Here is a 24,807-nt window from a genome sequence, read left to right on the forward strand (position 1 = left end):
ATTAGGAGAGACGGCATCCATCCCACTTTGGATGGAGCGGCTCTCTTATCTGGAAATATGGCGAAGTTTATCTCTAAAACCTGACAGTCCAGAGTTAGGACCAGGAAGCAGAGCTGCTGTCTTACACACTTCTCTGCTCTTTCTTTAGAACAGTCACCCACCCAAAACCCCATAGAGACTGTGTCTGTCCCCCGACCACCTCAATTATTTAAAGAAATAAAAACAAGAGGAGTTCAACATAAAAACCTGATAAAAATTAAAACTAACTCCTCAGTAGCACAAAATAAGAGAATGGGCTGTTAAATATCAGGTCACTGTCCTCTAAAGCTGTTTTAGTGAATGAATTAATATCAGATTATGATATTGATTTACTTTGTCTTACTGAGACCTGGTTGTCCCACGAGGAGTATGTTAGCCTAAATGAATCCACCCCCCCCCCCAGTCATATTAATGCTCACATTCCTCGAGGCACAGGCCGAGGAGGTGGAGTGGCAGCCATATATGATTCGAGCGTTTTAATGGACCCTAAACCTAAACTAAATTATAATTCATTTGAAAGCCTTGTTCTTAGTCTTTCTCACCCAAACTGGAAAACACTGCAGCCAGTTCTATTTGTTATAGTGTACCGCGCTCCTGGACCGTACTCTGATTTTATATCTGAATTTTCAGAGTTTCTATCAAGTTTAGTCCTTAAATCAGATAAAGTAATTATTGTAGCTGATTTTAATATTCATGTGGATGTTGACAATGACAGCCTTAGTAATGCATTTATATCATTAATAGACTCAATTGGCTTCTGTCAGAGTGTAAATAAACCAACTCATTGTTTTAATCACACTCTTGACCTTGTTTTATTATATGGCATTGATATTGACATTTAATAGTCTTCCACATAATCCTTTATCTGACCATTATTAATAACTTTTGAATTCATACTATTAGATTATAAGCCATTAGGCAAACTTCCTACGCAGATGTCTATCTGACAGTGCTGTAGCTAATTTAGGAGGAGATTCCTTCGTGTTTAATTCATGCCATGTCTGAATTTAACAGAGTCCTATAACAACTTTAGTCCCTCTGAAATTGATAATCTGTCGATGTGCTACGGCTCACACATCAACATGACTCTATCGCTCCTATAAAAGGAATTATTAAAACATGGAGATTAGCACCGTGGTATAACCACCAAACCCGCCAGTTAAAACAAATAGCTAGGAAATCTGAAAGGAAATTCAGATTTCTTCCAAATTATCAGAATATCGCTCAAATTGGCAAGATAATCTTAAAATTTATAGAAAGGCCCTCTGTAATGCCAGAGGAGCCTATAACTCAGCACTAATAGAAGAAAATAAGAACAACCCTAGGTTCCTTTTCAGCACTGTAGCCAGGCTGACAGAGAGTCACAGCTCTATTGAGCCACATATCCCCATAAACTTAAGTAGCAATGACTTTATGAGATTCTTTTGTAATAAAATTATTACTATTAGAGAAAAAATTAATCACCAACTGCCATCAACAGTTATCAGTGGCTCTCCAAGTTCAGGGACTTCTGTCAATGTAAACTTAGATATATATTTAGACTGTTTTTCTGCTATCGATCTTCATCAGTTAACTTCAATCATTTCTTCATCGAAGCCATCAACCTGTCTGTTAGACCCGATCCCAACTAGGCTGCTTAAAGAAGTTGTTCCCTTAATTGGCACTTCTTTACTGGATATGATTAATCTTTCTTTATTATCAGGATATGTACCACAGTCCTTTAAAGTAGCTGTAATTAAACCCCTTCTTAAAAAGTCCACTCTTGACCCAGGGGTTTTAGCCAACTATAGACCAATCTCTAACCTCCCCTTCCTCTCTAAGATTCTGGAGAAAGTAGTCGCCAAAGAGTTGTGTGACTGTCTACATAACAATAGTTTATTTGAGGATTTTCAGTCAGGATTTAGAGTTCATCATAGCACAGAGACAGCTCTGGTTAAAGTTAATAATGACCTTCTGACTGCTTCTGACAATGGACTTGTCTCTGTACTTGTATTATTAGATCTTAGTGCTGCATTTGACACCATTGACCATAATATTCTTTTAGAGAGACTTGAGCATCAAATTGGCATTAAAGGAACCGCACTAAGCTGGTTTAAGTCATATTTATCAGATCGCTCGCAGTTTGTACATGTTAACGATGAATCTTCAATAAATACTACAGTTAGTCATGGAGTTCCACAAGGTTCTGTACTTGGACCAATACTATTTACTTTATATATGCTCCCTTTAGGCAACATTATTAGGAATCACTCCATTAACTTTCACTGTTATGCAGATGATACGCAGTTATATCTATAGATCAAACCCAATTAAATTAATCAATTATCTAAATTACAAACATGTCTTACGGACATAAAATCCTGGATGACCTGCAATTTTCTGATGTTAAACTCAGAAAAAAACGAAATTCTTGTTCTTTGCCCCAAAAGCCTTAGAGACTCACTGTCTAAAGATATAGTTACTCTAGATGGCATTAACTTGGCCTCTAGCACCACTGTCAGGAATCTTGGAGTTGTCTTTGATCAGGATTTGTCATTTAACTCCCACATAAAGCAGACCTCTAGGACCGCCTTCTTTCATTTACGTAATATTAGAAAAATTAGACACATCCTATCACAGACAGATGCAGAAAAACTAATCCATGCATTTGTTACTTCAAGGCTGGATTACTGCAACTCTTTATTATCAGGTTGCCCCATTATCAGTACTGACAGGAACTAGAAAAAGAGATCACATCTCTCCTGTAGTAGCTTCTCTGCATTGGCTCCCTGTAAAATGTATAATTGAATTTAAAATCCTCCTCCTCACCTATAAAGCTCTTCATGGTCAGGCCCCTTCATATCTTAAAGAGCTCATAGTACCCTATTACCCCTCTAGAACACTTCGTTCTCTGAATGCTGGGCTACTTGTGGTTCCTATAGTCTCTAAAAGTAGAAGAGGAGCCAGAGCCTTCAGTTACCAAGCTCCTCTCTTGTGGAACCAGCTTCCAGTTGTGGTTCGGGAGGCAGACACCCTCACCACATTCAAGAGTAGGCTTAAGACATTCCTCTTTGATAAAGCTTATAGTTAGGGCTGGATCAGGTGAGTCCTGAACCATCCCTTAGTTATGCTGCTATAGGCCTAGACTATCGGGGGATTTCCCATGATGCACTGAGCTCCTCCCTTCCTCTCTCTTTCTGCACTCATTCATGTTCCATTTATGCATGTTACTAACTTCACTTCTTCCCCGGAGTTCTTGTGCTTTCTTGTCTCGCAGGTTCTTGTCGATCCTGGTGGAGCCTCCTGCCATGGTCCTGCTAGATTGCCGTTGCCAATACTGTTGTTGCTATGCGTCTGTCTGTCTGTCTCTCTCTCTCTCTCTCTCTCTCTCTCTCTCTCTCTCTCTCTCTCTCACCCCAACTGGTCGAGACAGACGACCACCCACCTAGAGCCGGAGGATCTGTCCTAGGTTTCTGCCTTTTAACAGGCAGTTTTTCCCTTGCCCTTGTCGCCAAGTGCTTGCTCATGGTGGTACTGTTGGGTCTCTGTAATTAATGTTAAAGAGTTCGGTCTAGACCTGCTCTATTTGAAAAGTGTCCTGAGATAACTTCTGTTATGAATTGGCGCTATACAAATAAAATTGAATTGAAATTGAATTGAAACGAAGCCAGTTTAGATAAAACTTTGCAGTTCTGACTGAATTTGGGGTCAGTACATGATATGTTTTTATTTTAAGATGGTTAATTTAAAGTATACGTTTATGCAACAAAAGTCAAATACCTTTCTTGGTGGCTTGAGATGTAAACAGTCACTGTGAGGTTGTTTGGTTGTTGAGCCAATTTGTGTTGTGGTGCTTGGTGTGGTAGTTGTAGGAGTAGTAGAGTGGCATGGTCCACTAAGCTTCTCAACAGTGCATGTCCCTCTGCAATATGCAGTGAAACACCAGCCTGCTCCATCAGTTTTATTGTACATGAAGCTACCTATATGAGAATAAAACCAAGGCAGTTAGATCAAAATGATTAGTGATACAAGACAAAATCAAGGGTTACAGCTGTCTTTAAAATGCAACTTTGTGAATACTACATGAATGTTTTCTAAATCAATACTTGAATGTAAAATGTAAAATCCTTGATCGGATACAAATGATATCATAAATAGTTCCTGGAAAAATACTTGTCAGTTGTGGTCATTAGAGTCAGACTGCTCAGTCATAAATAGAATAAAGATAATGTATGAATGCAGACAAACTCAGAATTTGGATTCTGATCTTAGATCTCAGTGCAAACAGGATTTCACCTCAGAGCATAAACACCTTACAGTTTAAGTTGTTGTGCCAGGTTTACCATGTTACATTGTAAGGACAGGTGTAACGATGATCAAAATGTTACAGTGATAATATGTACGACAACTAATAACGAAAGCCTGTTGCTTACCAGGAGAGAAAATTTGATCCATGTACTTGCAAAAACATATGGTTGTTCTTCCTGGGGTTGATGACTGAGAAGTTACAGTTGGAGTTTCAAGAGTGGTCTTTTCTGTTGTTGCTGGGGTACTCAGATTTTTCATAGTTGTTGTTGTTCATTTTCTGTCAGGCTTGTTGTGGTGGGCTTTCCTGTGGCTTTTGTAGTTGTACCCATGACCACATGTCTTGTTTGTAATGTTGAAACCACTGTACCACCAGTTACAACAGCAATTGTTGTGCTTGTTGCTTTTTCTGTTGTGGTGGGTTTTTCTGTGGTTGTTGTTGTTACCTTTTGTGTTGTGGTGGGTTTTTCTGTGGTTGTGGTTGTTTCTGTGGTTGTGGTTGTGGGTGTTTCTGTGGTTGTTGTGGTGGGTGTGGTTGTGGGTGTTTCTGTGGTTGTTGTGGTTGTTGTGGTTAGGGGTGTTCCTGTGGTTGTGGTTGTTGTGGTGGGTGTGGTAGTGGTTGTGGGTGTATCTGTGGTTTTTGTGGTTGTTTTTGTAGTTGTTGTGGTGGGTGTCGTTGTGGGTGTTTCTGTGGTGGTTGTGGTTGTGGGGGTTTCTGTGGTTGGTGTGGTTGTTGTGGTGGGTGTGGTTGTTGGTGTTTCTGTGGTGGTTGTGGGTGTGTGTGGTTGTGGTTGTTGTGGTGGTTGTGGTTAGAGGTGTTCCTGTGGTTGTGGTTGTTGTGGTGGGTGTGGGTGTTTCTGTGGTGGTTGTGGGTGTTTCTGTGGTTGTTGAGGGTGTTTCTGTGGTTGTTGTGGTGGGTGTGGTTGTGGTTGTTGTGGTGGTTGTTGTGGTGGTTGTGGGTGTGGTTGTGGGTGTGGTTGTGGGTGTTGTGGTGGTTGTGGTTGTGGGTGTTTCTGTGGTTGCTGTAGTGGGTGTGGTTGTGGTGATTGTGGGTGTGGTTGTGGGTGTTGTGGTGTGTGTGGTTGTGGTTGTTGTGGTGGTTGTCGTTAGGGGTGTTCCTGTGGTTGTGGTTGTTGTGGTGGGTGTTTCTGTGGTGGTTGTGGTTGTTGTGGTGGGTGTTTCTGTGGTGGTTGTGGTTGTGGGTGTTTCTGTGGTTGTTGAGGGTGTTTCTGTGGTTGTTGTGGTGGTTGTGGTTGTTGTGGTTGTTGTTGTGGTGGGTGTGGTTGTGGTTATTGTGGTGGTGGTGGTTGTGGTTGTGGGTGTTTCTGTGGTTGCTGTAGTGGGTGTGGGTGTGGTTGTGGTTGGGGTTGTTGTGGTGGTTGTGGGTGTTTCTGTGGTTGTTGTGGTGGTTGTGGTTGTGGGTGTTTCTGTGGTTGTTGTGGTTGTTTTTGTGGTTGGTGTGGTGGGTGCGGTTGTGGGTGTTTCTGTGGTGGTTGTGGGTGTTTCTGTGGTTGTTGTGGGTGTTTCTGTGGGTGGTGTGGTGTGTGTGGTTGTGATTGTTGTGGTGGTTGTGGTTAGGGGTGTTCCTGTTGTTGTGGTGGGTGTTTCTGTGGTTGTTGAGGGTGTTTCTGGGGTTGTTGTGGTGGGTGTGGTTGTGGTTGTGGTTGTGGTTGTGGGTGTTTCTGTGGTGGTTGTGGTTGTGGGTGTTTCTGTGGTTGTTGAGGGTGTTTCTGTGGTTGTTGTGGTGGGTGTGGTTGTGGTTGTGGTTGTGGGTGTTTCTGTGGTGGTTGTGGGTGTTTCTGTGGTTGTTGTGGGTGTTTCTGTGGGTGTTGTGGTGTGTGTGGTTGTGGTTGTTGTGGTGGTTGTGGTTAGGGGTGTTCCTGTGGTTGTGGTTGTTGTGGTGGGTGTTTCTGTGGTGGTTGTGGTTGGTGTTTCTGTGGTGGTTGTGGTTGTGGGTGTTTCTGTGGTTGTTGAGGGTGTTTCTGTGGTTGTTGTGGTGGGTGTGGTTGTGGTGGTTGTGGTTGTTGTGGTGGTTGTTGTGGTGGGTGTGGTTGTGGTTATTGTGGTGGTTGTGGTTGTGGGTGTTTCTGTGGTTGCTGTAGTGGGTGTTGGTGTGGTTGTGGTTGGGGTTGTTTCTGTGGTTGTTGTGGTGGGTGTGGTTGTGGTTGTGGTTGTGGGTGTTTCTGTGGTTGTTGTGGTTGTTTTTGTGGTTGGTGTGGTGGGTGCGGTTGTTGTGGGTGTTTCTGTGGTTGTTGTGGTGGATGTGGTTGTGGTTGTGGGTGTTTCTGTGGTGGTTGTGGGTGTTGTGGTGGGTGTGGTTGTGGTTGTTGTGGTGGGTGTGGTTGGTGTGGTGGGTGCGGTTGTGGGTGTTTCTGTGGTGGTTGTGGGTGTTTCTGTGGTTGTTGTGGTGGGTGTGGTTGTGGTTGTGGGTGTTTCTGTGGTTGTTGTGGTTGTTCTTGTGGTTGGTGTGGTGGGTGCGGTTGTGGGTGTTTCTGTGGTTGTTGTGGGTGTTTCTGTGGTTGTTGTGGTGGATGTGGTTGTGGGTGTTTCTGTGGTGGTTGTGGGTGTTGTGGTGGGTGTGGTTGTGGTTGTGGTTGTTGTGGGTGTTTCTGTGGTTGTTGTGGTGGATGTGGTTGTGGGTGTTTCTGTGGTGGTTGTCGGTGTTGTGGTGGGTGTGGTTGTGGTTGTTGTGGTGGGTGTGGTTGTGGTTGTGGGTGTTTCTGTGGTTGTTTCTGTGGTGGTTGTGGGTGTTGTGGTGGGTGTGGTTGTGGTTGTTGTGGCGGTTGTGGTTGGTGTGGTGGCTGCGGTTGTGGGTGTTTCTGTGGTGGTTGTGGGTGTTTCTGTGGTTGTTGTAGTGGGTGGCGGTGTGGTTATTGGACAAATGTCAACAATGTAGGTGCAACAATGGACTCGTACTTCATAGTTATGACATTTACCATCACTTTGGTCTTTGTTATGACAAGTCAGTCCAACTGCTGAATCGCATGTTACGTTTTGACCAAGGTCATTTAAAGATACATCAGGTAGTAGGGTTGATCTACATTCTATTCCCAAAGGTTTTCTGCAATCAGTCAGATTTAGATCAGTAATTTTATCAATGGGTTCATACTCTCCACCATTTCTGGTTTTGTCAGGGTAATGATTGCTCATCCAATCTGACCACTTACAAACAAAGCAGTTAGCGGGTGTTTCTGTGGCTGTTGTGGTGGATGTGGTTGTGGGTGTTTCTGTGGTTGTTTCTGTGGTTGTTTCTGTGGTGGTTGTGGGTGTTGTGGTGGGTGTGGTTGTGGTTGTTGTGGTGGGTGTGGTTGTGGTTGTGGGTGTTTCTGTGGTTGTTGTGGGTGTTTCTGTGGTTGTTGTGGTTGTGGGTGTTTCTGTGGTGGTTGTGGGTGTTTCTGTGGTGGTTGTGGGTGTTATGGTGGGTGTGGTTGTGGTTGTGGTTGTTGTGGTTGTTGTGGTGGATGTGGTTGTGGTTGTGGGTGTTTCTGTGGTGGTTGTGGGTGTTGTGGTGGGTGTGGTTGTGGTTGTTGTGGTGGGTGTGGTTGTGGGTGTTTCTGTGGTTGTTTCTGTGGTGGTTGTGGGTGTTGTGGTGGGTGTGGTTGTGGTTGTTGTGGTGGGTGTGGTTGGTGTGGTGGGTGCGGTTGTGGGTGTTTCTGTGGTGGTTGTGGGTGTTTCTGTGGTTGTTGTAGTGGGTGTGGGTGTGGTTGTTGGACAAATGTAGGTGCAACAATGGACTCGTACTTCATAGTTCTGACATTGACTATCACTTTGGTCTTTGTTATGACAAGTCAGTCCAACTGCTGAATCGCATGTTATGTTTTGACCAAGGTCATTTAAAGATACATCAGGTAGTAGGGTTGATCTACATTCTATTCCCAAAGGTTTTCTGCAATCAGTCAGATTTAGAACAGTAATTTTATCAATGGGTTCATACTCTCCACCATTTCTGGTTTGGTCAGGGTAATGATTGCTCATCCAATCTGACCACTTACAAACAAAGCAGTTAGCGGGTGTTTCTGTGGCTGTTGTGGTGGATGTGGTTGTGGGTGTTTCTGTGGTTGTTTCTGTGGTTGTTTCTGTGGTGGTTGTGGGTGTTGTGGTGGGTGTGGTTGTGGTTGTGGTTGTGGTTGTGGGTGTTTCTGTGGTTGTTGTGGGTGTTTCTGTGGTTGTTGTGGGTGTTTCTGTGGTTGTTGTGGGTGTTTCTGTGGTTGTTGTGGTTGTGGGTGTTTCTGTGGTGGTTGTGGGTGTTTCTGTGGTTGTTGTAGTGGGTGTGGGTGTGGTTGTGGTTGTTGTGCTGGTTGTGGGTGTTTCTGTGGTTGTTGTGGTGGGTGTGGTTGTGGTTGTGGGTGTTTCTGTGGTTGTGGTTGTGGTTGTAATTGTGGGTGTTTCTGTGGTTGTGGTTGTTGTTGCCTTTTCTGTTGTGGTAGGTTTTTCTGTGACTGTCAAAAAGAAATAAAAGACTAAGTCATCAAGTTGTATTTAAAGGGGTCAAAATCTACACCTTCCACACTACACTGTGCATTTTTGAGAGGGTCTTACCAGTTGTGTTAAAAACAAAGACTGTTGTTGTTGTTGTTGGTGGTGGTGTTGAAGTTTCAGAGCAATCCTCTATGGTTCTGATAATATTTCCATTTTCTCCACAAACAGCAGTCATACAGGTTCCATCTCCATCATGTGTGTCATAGATTTTATCTCCATACTTGTATGTCAGTCCTTTATATGAACAAGTGCAAGCTGCAAAAGAAATGATTATAATATAATATTTATTGTTTTAATAGATAGTATTGTCTTTTTGGTTTTTATAGGGCTGGCCATGAAAAGCTGATGATTCAAGTCATCAGTCAAGAAGACCCCAAGTCGACTTGCATTTTGTCAGTCAAATTTGTATTATTATTATTATTAAGACAGAGCAAAGCGGGAGCAACAGCATGGCAAGCTATGAAAATGAAATGAATGAAAATTCGTGTAGTTGCGTTTCCACCTGATACAGGAGTTTAGTGTGCCGCTGAACTGAAAGGAAAAAGGAACGAATAGTCGTATCGTGATATTGGACAGCCAAATCCAGAGTTAGGTATAGCTCCTAATCTTCATATTATCTGGTTTCTTAGTGACAACAAATAAACACAGTAATAGTCAAAACCACACTCACCTTGGACATTATAGCTGCACTCAACTGTTGTTGAAGAACAAGCACTAAAAGGTAAATGAAGAAAGAAGGTTAAACACAATGTATGAATATAGAGGGGGATCAGGTTGATGTTGCCATAGGGCGTGGAACTCAGTACCTGACCAGCAAACTGGTAATTTTCTCTGCTTTGGTATCTGGGTAACTACTAATTCTTTCCCTGATTGTCAGCAGTTATTTTTGCACGTAATCGTCAAATCCAACTTAAAATAATTTCAGAAATAAAAAATACAACATGCAAAAAACTGGGCATATTTAATCCCATTTTCATTTTGGTTGTGGCAGCTCAGCGGTATTTAACTGAAAATGTTTATGGTATGGATTGTGATGGCAAATAAATTAACGAAGTATTATGTATGGAAAACATGGTGACAGTAGGATCTTCAATTTGTCCGGAAATTAGAATTCAACTTCTGTAGGACCCAGACAACAATAAGTTTTGTCTGAGGAAAACTCTCCGCTAATTGTGGTAAACATGACAGGGAAAGCCCACTGCCCTACAAGGTGTCCATTATTAGAAATGAATGGACAACTTGCAGGACTCCATGAGGTCCATTAATTCCTGATTATGGACCAAAAATAAAAGCAGTGGTTCCCAACCTGGGGTCCAGAGATCGCAGGGGGTGCACACAACTTTGTCTGCTGAGGTTCTGAGGTTGCCAAAATTATATTTGTGCACATTAAATTTATAAAATCCCAATAACACACCCAATTGGATAATCAAAACTCTGTATAATCCAAACTGAAACATATTTTTGGTCACATATAAATTCATTAAGCTATTTATTACCAACAACACCCTGACCTCTGAACTTGCGTAAGCAACCTTGTCGTCTCCTCCGGTCAGTTGGCGGGCTAGGCTAGACCTGGGTAATTCATCCCTGATTGTTTTCCTGCTGTCAGCATCACTTTATGAATAAAACATAAGCTAGCTAATGATAGCATGAAGCCAAACAAACTGAAACAACACCAGGAGACCAAACACCACCAGACTATTGGTGAAAGTCGAGAATATTTTGAGAGGAAGAAGCGAAAACTGTCCCACTCTCAGACAACACTGTGAAAGACAGAATTGATAAAATGGCTGCGGATTGCCAAAACCAGCTGCACGAGAAGCTGAGGAATGTTAACTTTGCCATTCAGCTGGACAAAACAACAACAGTGTCAAACGAGTCCGTCCTCATCGTTTATGTGCAGTATATTGATGGCGTGGACTTGAAACAAGACATTATTTGTCTACAAATCTAGCAACAACAACAACCGGCCAGGATATATTTATGGCTGTGGAGTCATATCTTTCATCCAACAATCTCCCCTATGAAAACCTGGTCGCATGTTGCACTGACGGGGCCGCAGCAATGATGGGCAAAACAAGGGGTTTAACAGCCGCCTTGGAAAAAGCCCCAGGGAGCGTGATTTTCCACTGCATGCTACATCGGCAAGCAGTGGCATGTAAAAAACTTTCAGAAGACCTTAGTAACACCCTGTTAACTGTTGTTAAAGTTGTAAACTTTATTAAAGCTCTCCCATGAAACAAGAGACTTTTTGCCGAGCTGTGCGAGGATGAAGCGCATCAAACACTGCTGCTACACACAAAGGTGCGGTGGTTGTTGCGTGGACAAGTGCTTGTGTGTTTTATGGAACTGCAAGAAAAAATCAAGGAATTCTTGCAAGATCTAACTTGACCACTGTGTGAACAGCTGACTGATGCGTTTTGGATCAAAACGGCATACCTGGCGGACACATTCCCACTCTACAATGAGACGAACAAGCGGATGCAGGAGCTGAATCCAGTGTCATCCAGTGCAAACACGCCCTGGACGCTTTTGTGCGCAAACTGGATTACAGAGTTGAAAAAATGTCGAGCGGGGAATTACAGCATTTTCCACTGCTGCTGAAGCAGTCTGCTGGCACTGTGCGTGCGTCTTTACGCACCGAGTTTTGGATTGTCAAAGGACAAACTGTTGCTCCCAGACTGGCCAAACACGCAGTAACAAGGGTTATTCTCCCATTCAGCACTACATACTTGTCTGTGACAGCATTCAGTGCCCTTGTGACAATGAAAACAAAAGCCAGAAACAGACTTGATGTCCACCAGGACTTTAGACTGGCTGTCACAACCATCACACCTGACACTGCACTGGCTTGTCTTGGACACAGGCAAGGGGGGCTTCAAGGAAAAAAGGTTGGGAACTACTGCCTTAAAGGACATTACACCATGGTCACTTTTCATGTGTTTGGCAATCAAAATCTAAAGTTTTTTATGAACCATAACAAACACCCGTGGTCCTTCCTAATACCTGAAAGAATAATTACCAGCCCATAAGTTTCTAATGCAATGGAAACTGTGTGGTATCATACCATGGTCTGAGTGTAGTAGTGAATACTTTTTTGATTTTCAATTGGCTGCAGGGTGTACATTAATTCCTGATGTAGGACACTTACACATAGTTTCAGTGAAACTGTCTGTTAACTGTTCCCTATCCCTATTAAAATAATGATCTTATTTTTTCCTTTGGCAAGTGACCATTGTATAAGCTGAATGGATAATGCCCATCGTGGTGTCCATTATCAGGAATTAATGGATGATGTGGAGGCTGCATTATCCCTACATATTGTAAAAACATTTTAAAGGTGACCACTAACTTCTGCACCAACTGAAACATCAAGATTATGTAAAGTGTCCTACCAGGATTGACAGTTTTTCTTTGAAGGTATGACCTCCCCTTCTGTGTAATGCTTCCCTTCGTCATCATAACAACCGCATTCCTCCTTTGACACACACTTCATGGTAGCTTCTTCCAAATAAGATTGTTCAGGTGGACATCTTGGATAGCAGCCTTACAAACAAAAAGTCATTAACACGACAGTTAGCACAACTGTGCTTAACCAATAGACTTTGGTACAAAAAAAGTAGGCATGGTCAATCAACTCTCCCTAAATAATTCTAACCCTAAAAATACATATACTACTTTTATGTCATTTGTACCTTCTAATGCTGGAATGTTATTGTAGCATATCCCTGAGGGATTCCTGCATGTCTTCATGCATGGTTTTCCACAGGACTCATAGTGCCATTCACACTCTCCATCAGGGTTGTAATAATCACAGAACAGAGCTGATGAGACAAAAGAAAGGAATATTAACAGGATACAAGAAAAGATAAAATTGGTACATATATAATTAAATGACGAAGGTGGTGTTGCTGACAGATGAACATGCATTGGATTTTTGTTTATTTCCTTTCATAAACACTCACGGCAGATTGTGGGAGTTCTCCATTTCACACAGGCTCCAGCCTTGTTACAGGCTGCTGCGTAGGCAGCTACAGCCGAGCAGAAACACTCACAATCTCCTCCTGTATTGCAAGCACATGTGTCTTCCACACAGGCATCATGATAATTTTTTGGATCCACCTTTTTGAGGAAGAAGAAGCTGAATTATATTCTGCTAGCTACTTATATAGAAAGTTATTGTGTAGCCATTGTTCAGCAGTTTCCTTACCTTTGAATGGCAACTTGCAAATACTTCCTTGTTGATAATTCCGCAGTGTTTTAATGCCCATGCCTGCCTGTGTGAGTACATACTGCAGGGATTTTTTAGTGCGTTTGCATTAGGGCAGGTGTGTGACACTTTCCAGCTGTTTCCAAACTCAAGGGCTTCAACCACAACTTCTTTGTTTCTGGTGGTGAAATCGTTCTTGATATTCCCATCATAATTCCCACACAGGCCGCAGACTTTTCCCTGGAATAAAATGAGATCTAATTAATTTGTAAAAAGGCAACCAACCGTATTAACATTTACTTGAATACCCATGTATCTGCTCACCAACCTTGAATGTGGGGCTGAGTTTGATCATGAGTGTTGTCTTCTTATTCCAAATGAGAACAAGACCATTCTTTGCCTCAATTACCAGATATATACCCATAGTGTGGACCTGATAGGGTATTTCCTCCCCTTTGCTTTGTTTGATAACTCTGATATTTTCCTCAGAAAGAATAATTTCATTGTTCTGAAAGAAACAAAACATGCTCATGTAAAAGTTAAGTTCAGCATTTTAAAAAATATTTTAAATCCATGTAATAGTGTTATTTACCCCCAAGTACAGCTTGATAGCAGTGGAGCAGATGCTCTCAGTTGTCCCACATGGGATGCTCTCCGTCAGGACCCTGAAGGTGCCATTCATATCGTCCCCACAGTAATCCTGCAAGATATTGATGTCAGTATCACAAGACTGAAGTTTTTGACAAATCACAAAAATTAAACATAGGTTTGTGCTATACCTGAGTGAAGACGTAGCCACAGTCGCCATGAAAGGAGAATCTCTTTTCATCAAAAAGTGATGTAGTGCCCTTCTCCATATATGGTACAGGTTCCATCACAATCATTATCTGTACATTCCCATTTTCTGCTTTTGCAAGTGCTATGATTTAAATAGATGAAGTAATGTCAAGTTATATATCTCTAATTTAAATAGGGAACTGACACAGCACTACATTGGAAAAGATTAAAGGGCTCACCAGTTATTGCAGTCCACAGTGATTGTCTGTCCAGAATTATAGTATTCTCCACCATATGGGCAGGGACAGTCCTCCTCCTTTATACAGCCTCCTTTACCATCTGACAGCAGGCCATCGGGACATACACAGCCTGAGATACACTGTGTACTAACCTATACAGTGTAACAGCAAGTTATTCAACATGTCATCCTGTTACTTTAGTAAAGTGTAAAATATCCATCAGCAGTCATGAACCAGTCTCTCAATCTTACGCATTTGTTGTCCAGTGTCTGGCAGCTCCTTTGGCACTCTGATCCCTTCACACCTGGCTTTGCACTTGAGCAGTTGAAGAAAACCATTGGATCGGTGCAGGCTGATGACAATGATAATGTTACAAAGGTGTTGCTCATACCGTACCTTTCTATAGAAGGAATACTATGACGTTATACCTACATTCACTTATGTGGCTTCCTGTACAGCTTAACTTTCCACTGTGGCAGGAGCTGAAAGGCACATAAAAAGGGCAATAAGAAATAAGAAAGAGAAATGTATTTTTTTGTTAATTCTTGAAAGTGTCTGCTCAATTTATCTTACAAAAACTAAGATAGTAGTTCTCAACTAGTCTAGCCTTTAGACGTTGTCTCATTGTCTACACACAGAGGCTAAATTAACAGTAATTACATTGGTCTTTTCTCTGAATGGAGAGGATTGCAGGGAGCTAGAAACTATTTTAGGTCCGTGTATCATTTGGTCATTGGATTTTCCTTTCAGAAACGGGTATTAAAAAACAGAAAACGAGTGGTTATTTGATTTTCGTTTTAAAATACAAAAATTCAAATTGAAATACAAGGCGTTTTTCTTTTTCATGGTCAGAAAGGGATGAGCGAAATTTAAAAAATTATTCGATTTTCATTTTCTATTTCATATAACAAAATATAAAATCACTAGAAAACAGAAACGGAAAAAAGACTACAAGTATACTTAATATCAAGCATTTTTACTGTACCAATGTGGAGAAATTGAAGAATAAAAGTCCCATATTTATACTTCCAGATTCTATATTTTCTTATATTTGAGCTACTGTAAAAATGTAAACTGTATGTGGAACCACCTGCAACAGCTGTCACACTGAATAATATAAAAAATAATATGTGAGGAAGAGACAGTAGGTACAATGGTGTTTTGAAGTTAAAACTAATTATTTTTCCCTTTTACCTACAAATGGACACAGCAGAGCTGCAAAATAAGAAGAATGTGGACTGGCATTGCATTTTGTGTGAAAAGTAAACAAATTAGAATTGTGTAGGATTTTGTGTTTAGTGTTTATATTATCAAGATGTTATTAAACATTTGTGTGAAATTTTGTCATGATTACTGCAGCATTATTGAAGTATAATGAAAATGCTTCACCCATAGCCAGGAAATATTGAGCAATATGTTTTTACAGTGGCTCAAATATATGAAAATACCACTTGGAGGTACAAATATGGACTTTTATTGTTGAATTTCTCCAAATTGGTACAGTAAAAATGCTTGATATTAAGTATGTTTGTAGTCTCATATGTGTAAAAGTCAAATATACCATCAGTAGCCAGGAAACACTGAGCAATATGTTTTTACAGTACCTCAAATACGGTCAAATATGCAATCTCTGGACTTTTATTTTGGCATTTCTCCACACTGGTGCAGTAAAGATACTTGATATAAAGTGTTTTTTATTCATCAGGGGCGCATGAAACACTTTAATGTAACATATTTTAATTATAGCTTACGGCTCTAAATACCTTTATTTTGAAAACCAGAAGTAAATACGCTGTTTCTCCGCATTTACCATAATGCTGAGAATACTTGTACACTCTAAATTTAAGTGCGGCTGATTTGACCACGGAGATCGGACTCACGGCTGGATTGACCGCAGTCTACTAGGCCACTGTTTCTTCTACACAGCACCGTCCTGTTAATGACAACATCCGGTCTCAGAATATGAATTAACAGGCCTTTTTCCGTTTCTGTTTTCTAGTGATTTTATTTTTTGTTATATGAAATAGAAAATGAAAATCGAATCATTTTTAAAATTTCGCTCATCCCCTTTTGACCATGAAAAAGAAAAACGCCTTGTATTTCAATTTTCATTTTTGTATTTTAAAACGAAAATGAAATAACCACTCGTTTTCTGTTTTTTAATACCCGTTTCTGAAAGGAAAATCCAATGACCAAAACATACACGGACCGTAGAAGAAACAGTAGCCTAGTAGACTGCGGTCAATCCAGCCGTGAGTTCGATCTCCGTGGTCAAATCAGCCGCACTTAAATTTAGAGTGTACAAGTATTGTCAGCATTATGGTAAATGCGGAGAAACAGCGTATTTACTTCCGGTTCTCAAAATAAAGGTATTTAGAGCCGTAAGCTATAATTAAAATATGTTACATTAAAGTGTTGTGCCCCTGATGAATAAAAAAAACACTTTATATCAAGTATCTTTACTGCACCAGTGTGGAGAAATGCCAACATAAAAGTCTCATATTTATGCCTCCAGAGATATTTGAACATATTTGAGGTACTGTAAAAACATATTGCTCAGTGTTTCCTGGCTACTGATGGTATATTTGACTTTCACACATATGAGACTACAAACATACTTAATATCAAGCATTTTTACTGTACCAATTTGGAGAAATTCAACAATAAAAGTCCATATTTGTACCTCCATGTGGTATTTTCATATATTTGAGCTACTGTAAAAACACTTTGCTCAATAATTCCTGGCTATGGATGATATATTTGACTTCTACACATCTAAGACTACAAGTACACTTAACATCAAGCATTTTTACTGTACCAATGTGGAGAAATTGAAGAATAAAAGTCCCATATTTATACTTCCAGATTCCATATTTTCTTATATTTGAGCTACTGTAAAAATGTAAACTGTATGTGGAACCACCTGCAACAGCTGTCACACTGAATAATATAAAAAATAATATGTGAGGAAGAGACAGTAGGTACAATGGTGTTTTGAAGTTAAAACTAATTATTTTTCCATTTTACCTACAAATGGACACAGCAGAGCAGCAAAATAAGAAGAATGTGGACTGGCATTGCATTTTGTGTGAAAAGCTTACTGTTCTAAATACCTTTATTTTGAAAACCGGAAGTAAATACGCTGTTTCTCCGCATTTACCATAATGCTGAGAATACTTGTACACTCTAAATTTAAGTGCGGCTGATTTGACCACGGAGATCGGACTCACGGCTGGATTGACCGCAGTCTACTAGCCCACTGTTTCTTCTCCACAGCACCGTCCTGTAAATGACAACATCCGGTCTCAGAATATAAAACAACAGGCCTTTTTTCTGTTTCTGTTTTCTAGTGATTTAATTTTTTGTTATATGAAATAGAAAATGAAAATCGAATAATTTTTTTAATTTCGCTTATCCCTTTTTGACCATGAAAAAGAAAAACGCCTTGTATTTCAATTTTAATTTTTGTATTTTAAAACGAAAATCAAATAACCACTCGTTTTCTGTTTTTTAATACCCGTTTCTGAAAGGAAAATCCAATGACCAAAACATACACGGACCCAGTTGACTCACAATTTGCTCCAGTGACATTTAACTCATAACCTTGGACACAATAATCTAGAATAATCTTAATCTTAAAAATAAATGCGCTAGGTGTGAAGTTGCATTCCCCTTCTCTCTTTCCTGTCATTTCCTGCGACCTCTTACTGTCAGTAACGAAGCATAAAATGCCCATAAAGATTGCTCTGCTTTATTTTATTGGAAATATTAAAATGCTTACCAAGTTCGTCCGTGGAGCTTGATGAATTGCCCATGGTGTACCACTGTGTCTCCAACGTAACAAGGACATTGTGTAGCTGACACACACACATCAATCTCATTTAGGTAAGTTCCTTCAGCACACCCGCAGCCATCAAGTGGGGTAAATTCAACGTCACATGTTGAGTCTGACTGACTAAGGGAGCGACAGGTGCGTCCACAAGTCGTCATTTGGTAGCCATACACAAAAGTAGAAGGACAGCCAGTCGTGTATTTCTCTTTTGAAAGGAAACAGGTCCAATCAATGTTTAAATATTAAGAACATATATTGGCTTCATTTATTTCACATTTGATAGTGTGGGTTTAACTTACGGCATACAGTGTCCCTCCATCCATTCAGGTAGACACCTTCAGCGGCACATGCATGGACATAGGAAGATAAGGCAGCACACATGCACTCCTCACTGTCTTCACAGGCACAAGTGTCATAAATACAAGACTGTGGAGAGAAACACCAAGAAGCTAAATGTATAATTTTAATGAGCAGCTGTAAAGTAAAATAACACAAATACATAAATCACACACACACACACACACACACACGTTAAGACTGCAAACAAAAATAAATCACTGCTTACAGCTTGATAGACTGCTGGGTTTATTTCAGAATGGCAATTTGAGAAAATCCCTTCTGGGTCGGACAGCAAGGAGCACCAGTGTTTGGCATATTTCTCTACAAAAACAAAGAAGCATCTTCACTGGCATTGTCTTGTGAAGAATCATATTAAAATACAGTGCATTGATGTCTCTGACCTACCGTTGACCACACTCAAAATGCAAGGGTCCTTAAGTACGTTTGTCACATCGAGGCAGCTTGTTTTGGTTTTCCATGTGTTGCCAAATGCCACAGCCGTTCCCTCAATCAGTCCATTTGTGGTTCTGAAGTCATCAGCTTCTACATCATTAAAATCTCCACAAAGGCCTGGATGAAGATAATGACTTTGATTTAACACTTAATAAAATACTCACCACACTATTCATCATATATGTTACACTAGAATCACAAGTGTTCAAAAAGTAAAGCACACCGTTGAGTTTTCCTTTATTGGAAACACTGGCTTTGAGGTAGACCTGCATGATGGGTGTGAGCTGAATCTCAAGAGAAAGCCCATAGGTGGTGTGGATAACAATGAAGAATGTTGATGGGCTGAAGACTGTTGCATCATCTGCAGGAAAAAATTTAATAAAGAGATGGTTTTAATTTGAGAAAACTCAATATATCTTATAATTTCATAGGAGAATGTACACCAAAAAGAACCAACCACTCACCCACGAAAAGAGGCAGTGTAGAGATCTGTTTGTTATACAAAACCTGTCCGTTGGCTTGAACTACAATCATCTGCAGTGGGAAAAAATTCAATATGACTGTTAAAAATGAACAATCTCAGTGTTTCCAACAGGCGTGACATGGAGAAGATCCAATAAATAGGTTTCACTTTATCATAATAAACTGTAATTTTACCATTTCTTTAGACAGGAGTAGAGTGACTGCAGTCAGGCAGGTTGATTTATCTGATTTTTCACATTTGACCAGATCACCAAGTACACTGAAAGTCCCATTTGTTTCCTGAAGTCAAATGAACACAATTACAAACTGTTTGCTTATTAACAAGTTTTGTAATTTTGTTTGTGAATAAAAGGATGAATTAAGTTTTCACCTCGGAGAGAACATAAGAGCAGTCTCCATGGAAAGTGTATGTTTTATCATCATAGGTGGAGATATGGGAGCCTCCCAATATGGAACAGACACCATGACAGTTCATATCATTACAGCTCCACTGACCCTGGGTACAAGTGCTGTGAACAGAGTTCAGTCACCTTAACTGGACAAACCACCTTAAATACACATGTTGTAAGTATTAAATTGAATATAATGATGTGATTACCAGTTTTTACATGGGCCTGAGTATGAATCCCCTGGTTTGTATGGCTTGCCATTGTGTAAGCAGGAGCACTGATCAACAGCAACACACCCACTTTGGTTAATGTCGTCAAACACAGTCCCTTAGGAGAAACATAATGACAAGATTAGTCATAGGGCAACAGTAAACCCTTATACACACTGCAAACCCTGTAAAAGCCATACATGTATGTGTGGGTATTGCAAAATATTTTTTACCACTTATTTTAGCACCAGAGTGTGTAGAGCCTAGCAGGTGTTATGAGGAGAAAACTAAATTGCTTTTGAATTGCTTCATTAATGTGAATGAATTAACAAAACATAAACACTATATATAGGCTTTTATTGCCTTTATGATAGAGACAGCTGAAGATAGACAGGAAAGGGGGACAGAGAGAGGGGATGGCACGCAGCAAAGGGCCGCAGGTTGGGTTCGAACCCTGGGCCGCTGCAGCAAAGACTCAGCCTCAGTACGTGGGTCGCTCTACCCACTGAGCTAACCAGGCGCCCTAAACAATTTTTTTGGGGTGAATTTAGAATTATTATTATTATATTATTATTAAGGGATGTCAAAGAAAACATCAATGTGATCAGGAAAAATCTATCTACATATCTCCAATCAATACAAAACTTTAACCTTGAATCCAAATTTTGATTTTGACCATGGTCTGACAACTTTCACTGTTAATTCAAAGTACATTAGGCTACACTGTTGTATCGTGAATCTAAGCAGCCAAAGTTAAGCCCTATGTTGCAGCACAACAGTACACAGAAAAGGCTGAGAGGTGAAGGACAAATGTAATGTGATCACCTCACTACATTAACATTAACAAGTAATTACTTCAGCATTTATAGGCAACTAAATACCAAAACATAATAACATAAAATCAAGTTCTGTTACAACTTGACAGTAATTCAGAAGCATGAATGAAGTCATTTAAGAGCATAAATTACTAATTTGTGTGAATGAAACAAAACATCTGCTTGATTCTGTACAAAATCTGTAAATTACCAGGTGGACAGAAGCATCCATCTATGCAGTGATCATCACACACGTCGCTTCTCTGGGGGTCACTGCAAGTGTCAGTACAGGGGCTACCGCATTCATAGTACTCCATGTTGAAAGGGCATGTTTTTGCTGTTCAACACACACCAAAATGTATAATTTAGAAACAGTGATTCTGTTATAAAGGATTATATAATAATAATAAATACAGTGAAAACATGCAAATGCTGTGATTGCTGTTCTTACCACACAGTTGTGCGGTCTTCCATTGTTGTGGTTTCCCGCCTGCATGAGCACACTGACGGGAGTACTCTGATATGGTTGAACACAAGCATGAAGTGCTACTGTTACAGTAGCACAGGTCTTTCATGCAGGCTTTGATAAAGGAGTCAGTATCAATCAGTTCCTGACAGCTGAGGAATGCAGGTCCTGACAGCAGGTTCTCACAGAGGTCCGTCTGTGGGTCAAAGTATACAATGTACTGAAACTGTACCTAAATGTTATATATACAATTATTTGAAGCAAATCCATTTTCACATACCTGATTTGTACAGGTCTGTGTGGCTGTAGAGGAGACTTCTTCACAGTTTTCAGTAGGACCATTGACTTTCCAGACATCCCCATAATATTCAGGAGTTAAAGACTCCCCTGTTTCTAGAGGAAAAAATAGGTTTTAGAAAATGTGAAGACTGATTTTGTGCAGTTTTTTTTAGCTTTATTATTTAGTATTTACCTCTGTTGATGAACTCATCATAAGTTCGGACTCCGTTGAAGTCACCACACAGGCCACAAGTCTGATTCTCAAATTTTGCATCCAGCTCAACCTTAAAAGCAATTGAAAATAAGAACAAGTCTGAACTACTGGCACCATTTTAATGTATTAGTTTGATAATGCCTTTCTTTTTCAGCCATATCAGATAAGAATGTAAAGTGTGAACAGCCACATGATCATGAGTAAGTCGATTCTTTTGACCAACACTGTTTCAAAAACATTTACTGTTATGCTTAAATTTATTTAACATTCATACAACATTTTTACCTACCTGGTACAACTAACTTTGGTAGTGTTTGGTCTTACTTTTTATACCTTTTCATAAACACAGCCTGTCAAGTTTAGTTCAGTCACCAACAGCAGAAATTATGTGTTGATCAAGACACACTTTCTTCCATTTGATTAATCTTAACTAATCTTAATCTCAGTGTCAGTGAATCACTTCCCTAAGCTATCAAATAGCAGTCCAACTAAATATAGTGTATATATTAAGAGCTGAGTGTCTGTCCTTATCTGTAAGTTACCATAATTAAGATAAAAATCAATGCATCAGTGCAATCAAGTATGATGACACAATGAATACACATACCCAGAGGGAGTCTTCTTCGTTCCACATGATGACCAAACCCAGCTTTGCCTCGATTTTGACATAGGAGACAGTTCTTACAATTGTAATGCCAACCTGGCTGAAGGGTATAGTGACACTAGAGGGGACAAAAAAAAAAAAAAAACCCATCCCATTAAAATAATAAGTCTCAAGTAAAATAAAAATAATAAAAGTCACATAATCCAAACAGACTCACGGTTTCTCATCGACTTTGATGGAAGCGTTGGACAGTTCCACAACGACCCCATCCAGTTTCATAGTGACCTGCTTAATGGTGTTGACCCCATTTATCTCCTGCCGCTGGAGCTGAATATTGAAAGTCTCATAGCTTCCCTTACAGTGCGAAGCAAGGATGTAGTTGCAAGTGTAGGGAAGCTGGAAGAAATCTCCATCGAAAGTCTGAAAATGATAGTTTCCCCAGGTACTACAGTACTGGTTGTTGTGAGAGGGGCTCACTGTGGTTTGTGGGGGGGAAAAAATACATTAATCACACTGTTATAAAAATTGTTCATGATTTTTGATTCATCATTCATCTTTGAAAAACTAATTACCTGTGATTACTGGCATTTTGGTCACCATCTGAACCATGACTTAAAAAAGACAGACAATCATACAGTTAGTGCACATTGTCAATAATGTAAAACAAGCACAGGCTGTTTATATTTGTATTATCCAGTATGAACAAGAGAAGAAAACACTGCAAGGTAATTTCATCAATTTTTCTTCCCAGGATAGGGTCCTTAATACTTGATAGACAGTGTAAAACAATAAAGTCTTTGTGTCCCATTGAATGTACATACCAGTGGTCTCAACAGAGAGTCCAATGCAGAGGGTGAACCATGGTATCACCCATTCAAGTGGCATCCTGTCAGTTCTCATGATCATTGAGTACTCTCTGTCCTGAGAAGGATGGGTAAGCCAACTGGTTCCCCACCATCAGTGTCATATTATATAGTTCATTGGGTGTTTGCAGTTTAGGAGGGGTAAAAGATAAATTTTGGGTGTCAACCATTTTTGTCTCGACTGAAATTTCTTGTTAAAGTGAAAGCCTGGCACAGATGAGCACAATGTCAACATAATCATTGTTTCATGGAAAGGCCTCACGGAACTGCTTGTTTAATCAAGAGATATGGAAGACATAGAAAATACAGCATGACTTACATTTCTAAAAGGTAAAAAAAGGACAGGTGGGTTTGAGTTAGCTAGTAGCTCTTACAACGAGTTGGACCCTATCAGCAGGGCTCAGGGTGAATTCAACCAGGAGTATACTGCCTCACTGGTCACCCTGTTCAGTCGTATCACATGCTTATAGCGTGAGCTAGCCACTAGGTCCCCCAGGTCCCTGGATGCTTACAGTGTCATTTGACCACTAGGGCGGCCAGGTTACTTTGATGGATACATCGCATGTAACCCATTTGACCTTTGGTACAAGGCAATGAGTCCTCGGTCTCACCATTACTATGTCAGCAAAACTAAATCACCCCTCTTTATACTCTTTCAATCTGCCATTTGCAGGAATATTTTTTATCTTTTTTTACAATTTAATTAATCATGTAGTGGATATTTTCACTCTCATGTCTTTTCCTCATGCTGACACATAAGGCATGCAATGCCAAACATTTACAGATGAGGACTCAGATCAAGATGTGACACTTTGAGGGGAGGCAGATGTTTAAAATAGAAACACTGTATGTGGTTATTGATAAGCTAATGACATGCCTAGACCATCGCTTAGACACTTACAGGCGTTTGACCAGTCTCTTTGGAATTCTGTTTATGTCAGACCAGGTGACTATCTGTGATCACATCCTGTGTTATTGATGAACCAATTTAAATCATGTGACATGTTCTCTTACCACATTTAAACCATCAGTAACGTGAAACACAACATAATATATTTATAATTAACTTTAATATAATGGCCATTATTATTGGCATGCTGCAGGTTTTGTTCAAAGTATTGCTTGAGTAAGTTAAGTCAAACATTTGAGGTTGTTGGTTGACTCCTGCATTAAGACCATACTGTCAATATAGAGCCATCTACATTTCTTTCAGTATTTGAACTGTTTCTCTGTAACTCAGTGTATTTTGTGTATGTATGTTTATTCTCTTACTATTTTCAAGTATTACTAATATTATATAAACTCAAGAGTTGGTGGTTTACATATTACATTTTAGTTGTATTATCGTAATTTTTAATAGTTCAGTAAATGTTATTTTCACTTGGAAATGTCTTGTTAAAGTGAAAGCCTGGCACAGATGAGCACAATGTCAACATAATCATTGTTTCATGAAAAGGCCTCACGGAACTGCTTGTTTAATCAAGAGATACGGAAGACATAGAAAATACAGCATGACTTACATTTTTAAAAGGTAAAAAAAAGGACAGGTGGGTTTGAGTTAGCTAGTAGCTCTTACAACGAATTGGACCCTATCAGCAGGGCTCAGGGTGAATTCAACCAGGAGTTTATTGCCTCACTGGTCACCCTGTTCAGTCGTATCACATGCTTATAGCGTGAGCTAGCCACTAGGTCCCCCAGGTCCCTGGATGCTTACAGTGTCATTTGACCACTAGGGTGGCCAGGTTACTTTGATGGATACATCGCATGTAACCCATTTGACCTTTGGTACAAGGCAATGAGTCCTCGGTCTCACCATTACTATGTCAGCAAAAC

General features: G+C 40.1%; 1 protein-coding gene across 1 annotated transcript in view; it reads right to left on the reverse strand.

The window, feature by feature from the left end:
- Positions 1-23,020, reverse strand: part of LOC127353922 (mucin-2) — a 32,252-nt gene extending 9,232 nt beyond the window's left edge. The window contains 34 exon segments of the mRNA XM_051383529.1: positions 3,799-3,998; positions 4,452-4,553; positions 4,586-5,106; positions 5,108-8,762; positions 8,863-9,057; positions 9,473-9,516; positions 12,198-12,348; positions 12,498-12,626; positions 12,768-12,924; positions 13,013-13,252; positions 13,341-13,520; positions 13,605-13,712; positions 13,792-13,845; positions 13,847-13,931; positions 14,029-14,180; positions 14,280-14,380; positions 14,461-14,510; positions 17,810-18,065; positions 18,160-18,286; positions 18,426-18,520; positions 18,605-18,769; positions 18,876-19,013; positions 19,117-19,186; positions 19,310-19,414; positions 19,506-19,644; positions 19,734-19,851; positions 20,760-20,885; positions 21,000-21,210; positions 21,295-21,407; positions 21,487-21,577; positions 22,115-22,229; positions 22,329-22,587; positions 22,684-22,722; positions 22,933-23,020. Of these exon segments, the coding sequence (XP_051239489.1) occupies positions 3,799-3,998; positions 4,452-4,553; positions 4,586-5,106; positions 5,108-8,762; positions 8,863-9,057; positions 9,473-9,516; positions 12,198-12,348; positions 12,498-12,626; positions 12,768-12,924; positions 13,013-13,252; positions 13,341-13,520; positions 13,605-13,712; positions 13,792-13,845; positions 13,847-13,931; positions 14,029-14,180; positions 14,280-14,380; positions 14,461-14,510; positions 17,810-18,065; positions 18,160-18,286; positions 18,426-18,520; positions 18,605-18,769; positions 18,876-19,013; positions 19,117-19,186; positions 19,310-19,414; positions 19,506-19,644; positions 19,734-19,851; positions 20,760-20,885; positions 21,000-21,210; positions 21,295-21,407; positions 21,487-21,577; positions 22,115-22,229; positions 22,329-22,587; positions 22,684-22,722; positions 22,933-23,017 (8,376 nt within the window). The 5' untranslated portion in view covers positions 23,018-23,020.
- Between the last annotated feature and the right edge of the window lie 1,787 nt (positions 23,021-24,807).

The sequence above is a fragment of the Dicentrarchus labrax genome, unplaced genomic scaffold (genome assembly GCF_905237075.1).
Source record: "Dicentrarchus labrax unplaced genomic scaffold, dlabrax2021, whole genome shotgun sequence".
Classification (NCBI taxonomy): domain Eukaryota; kingdom Metazoa; phylum Chordata; class Actinopteri; family Moronidae; genus Dicentrarchus; species Dicentrarchus labrax.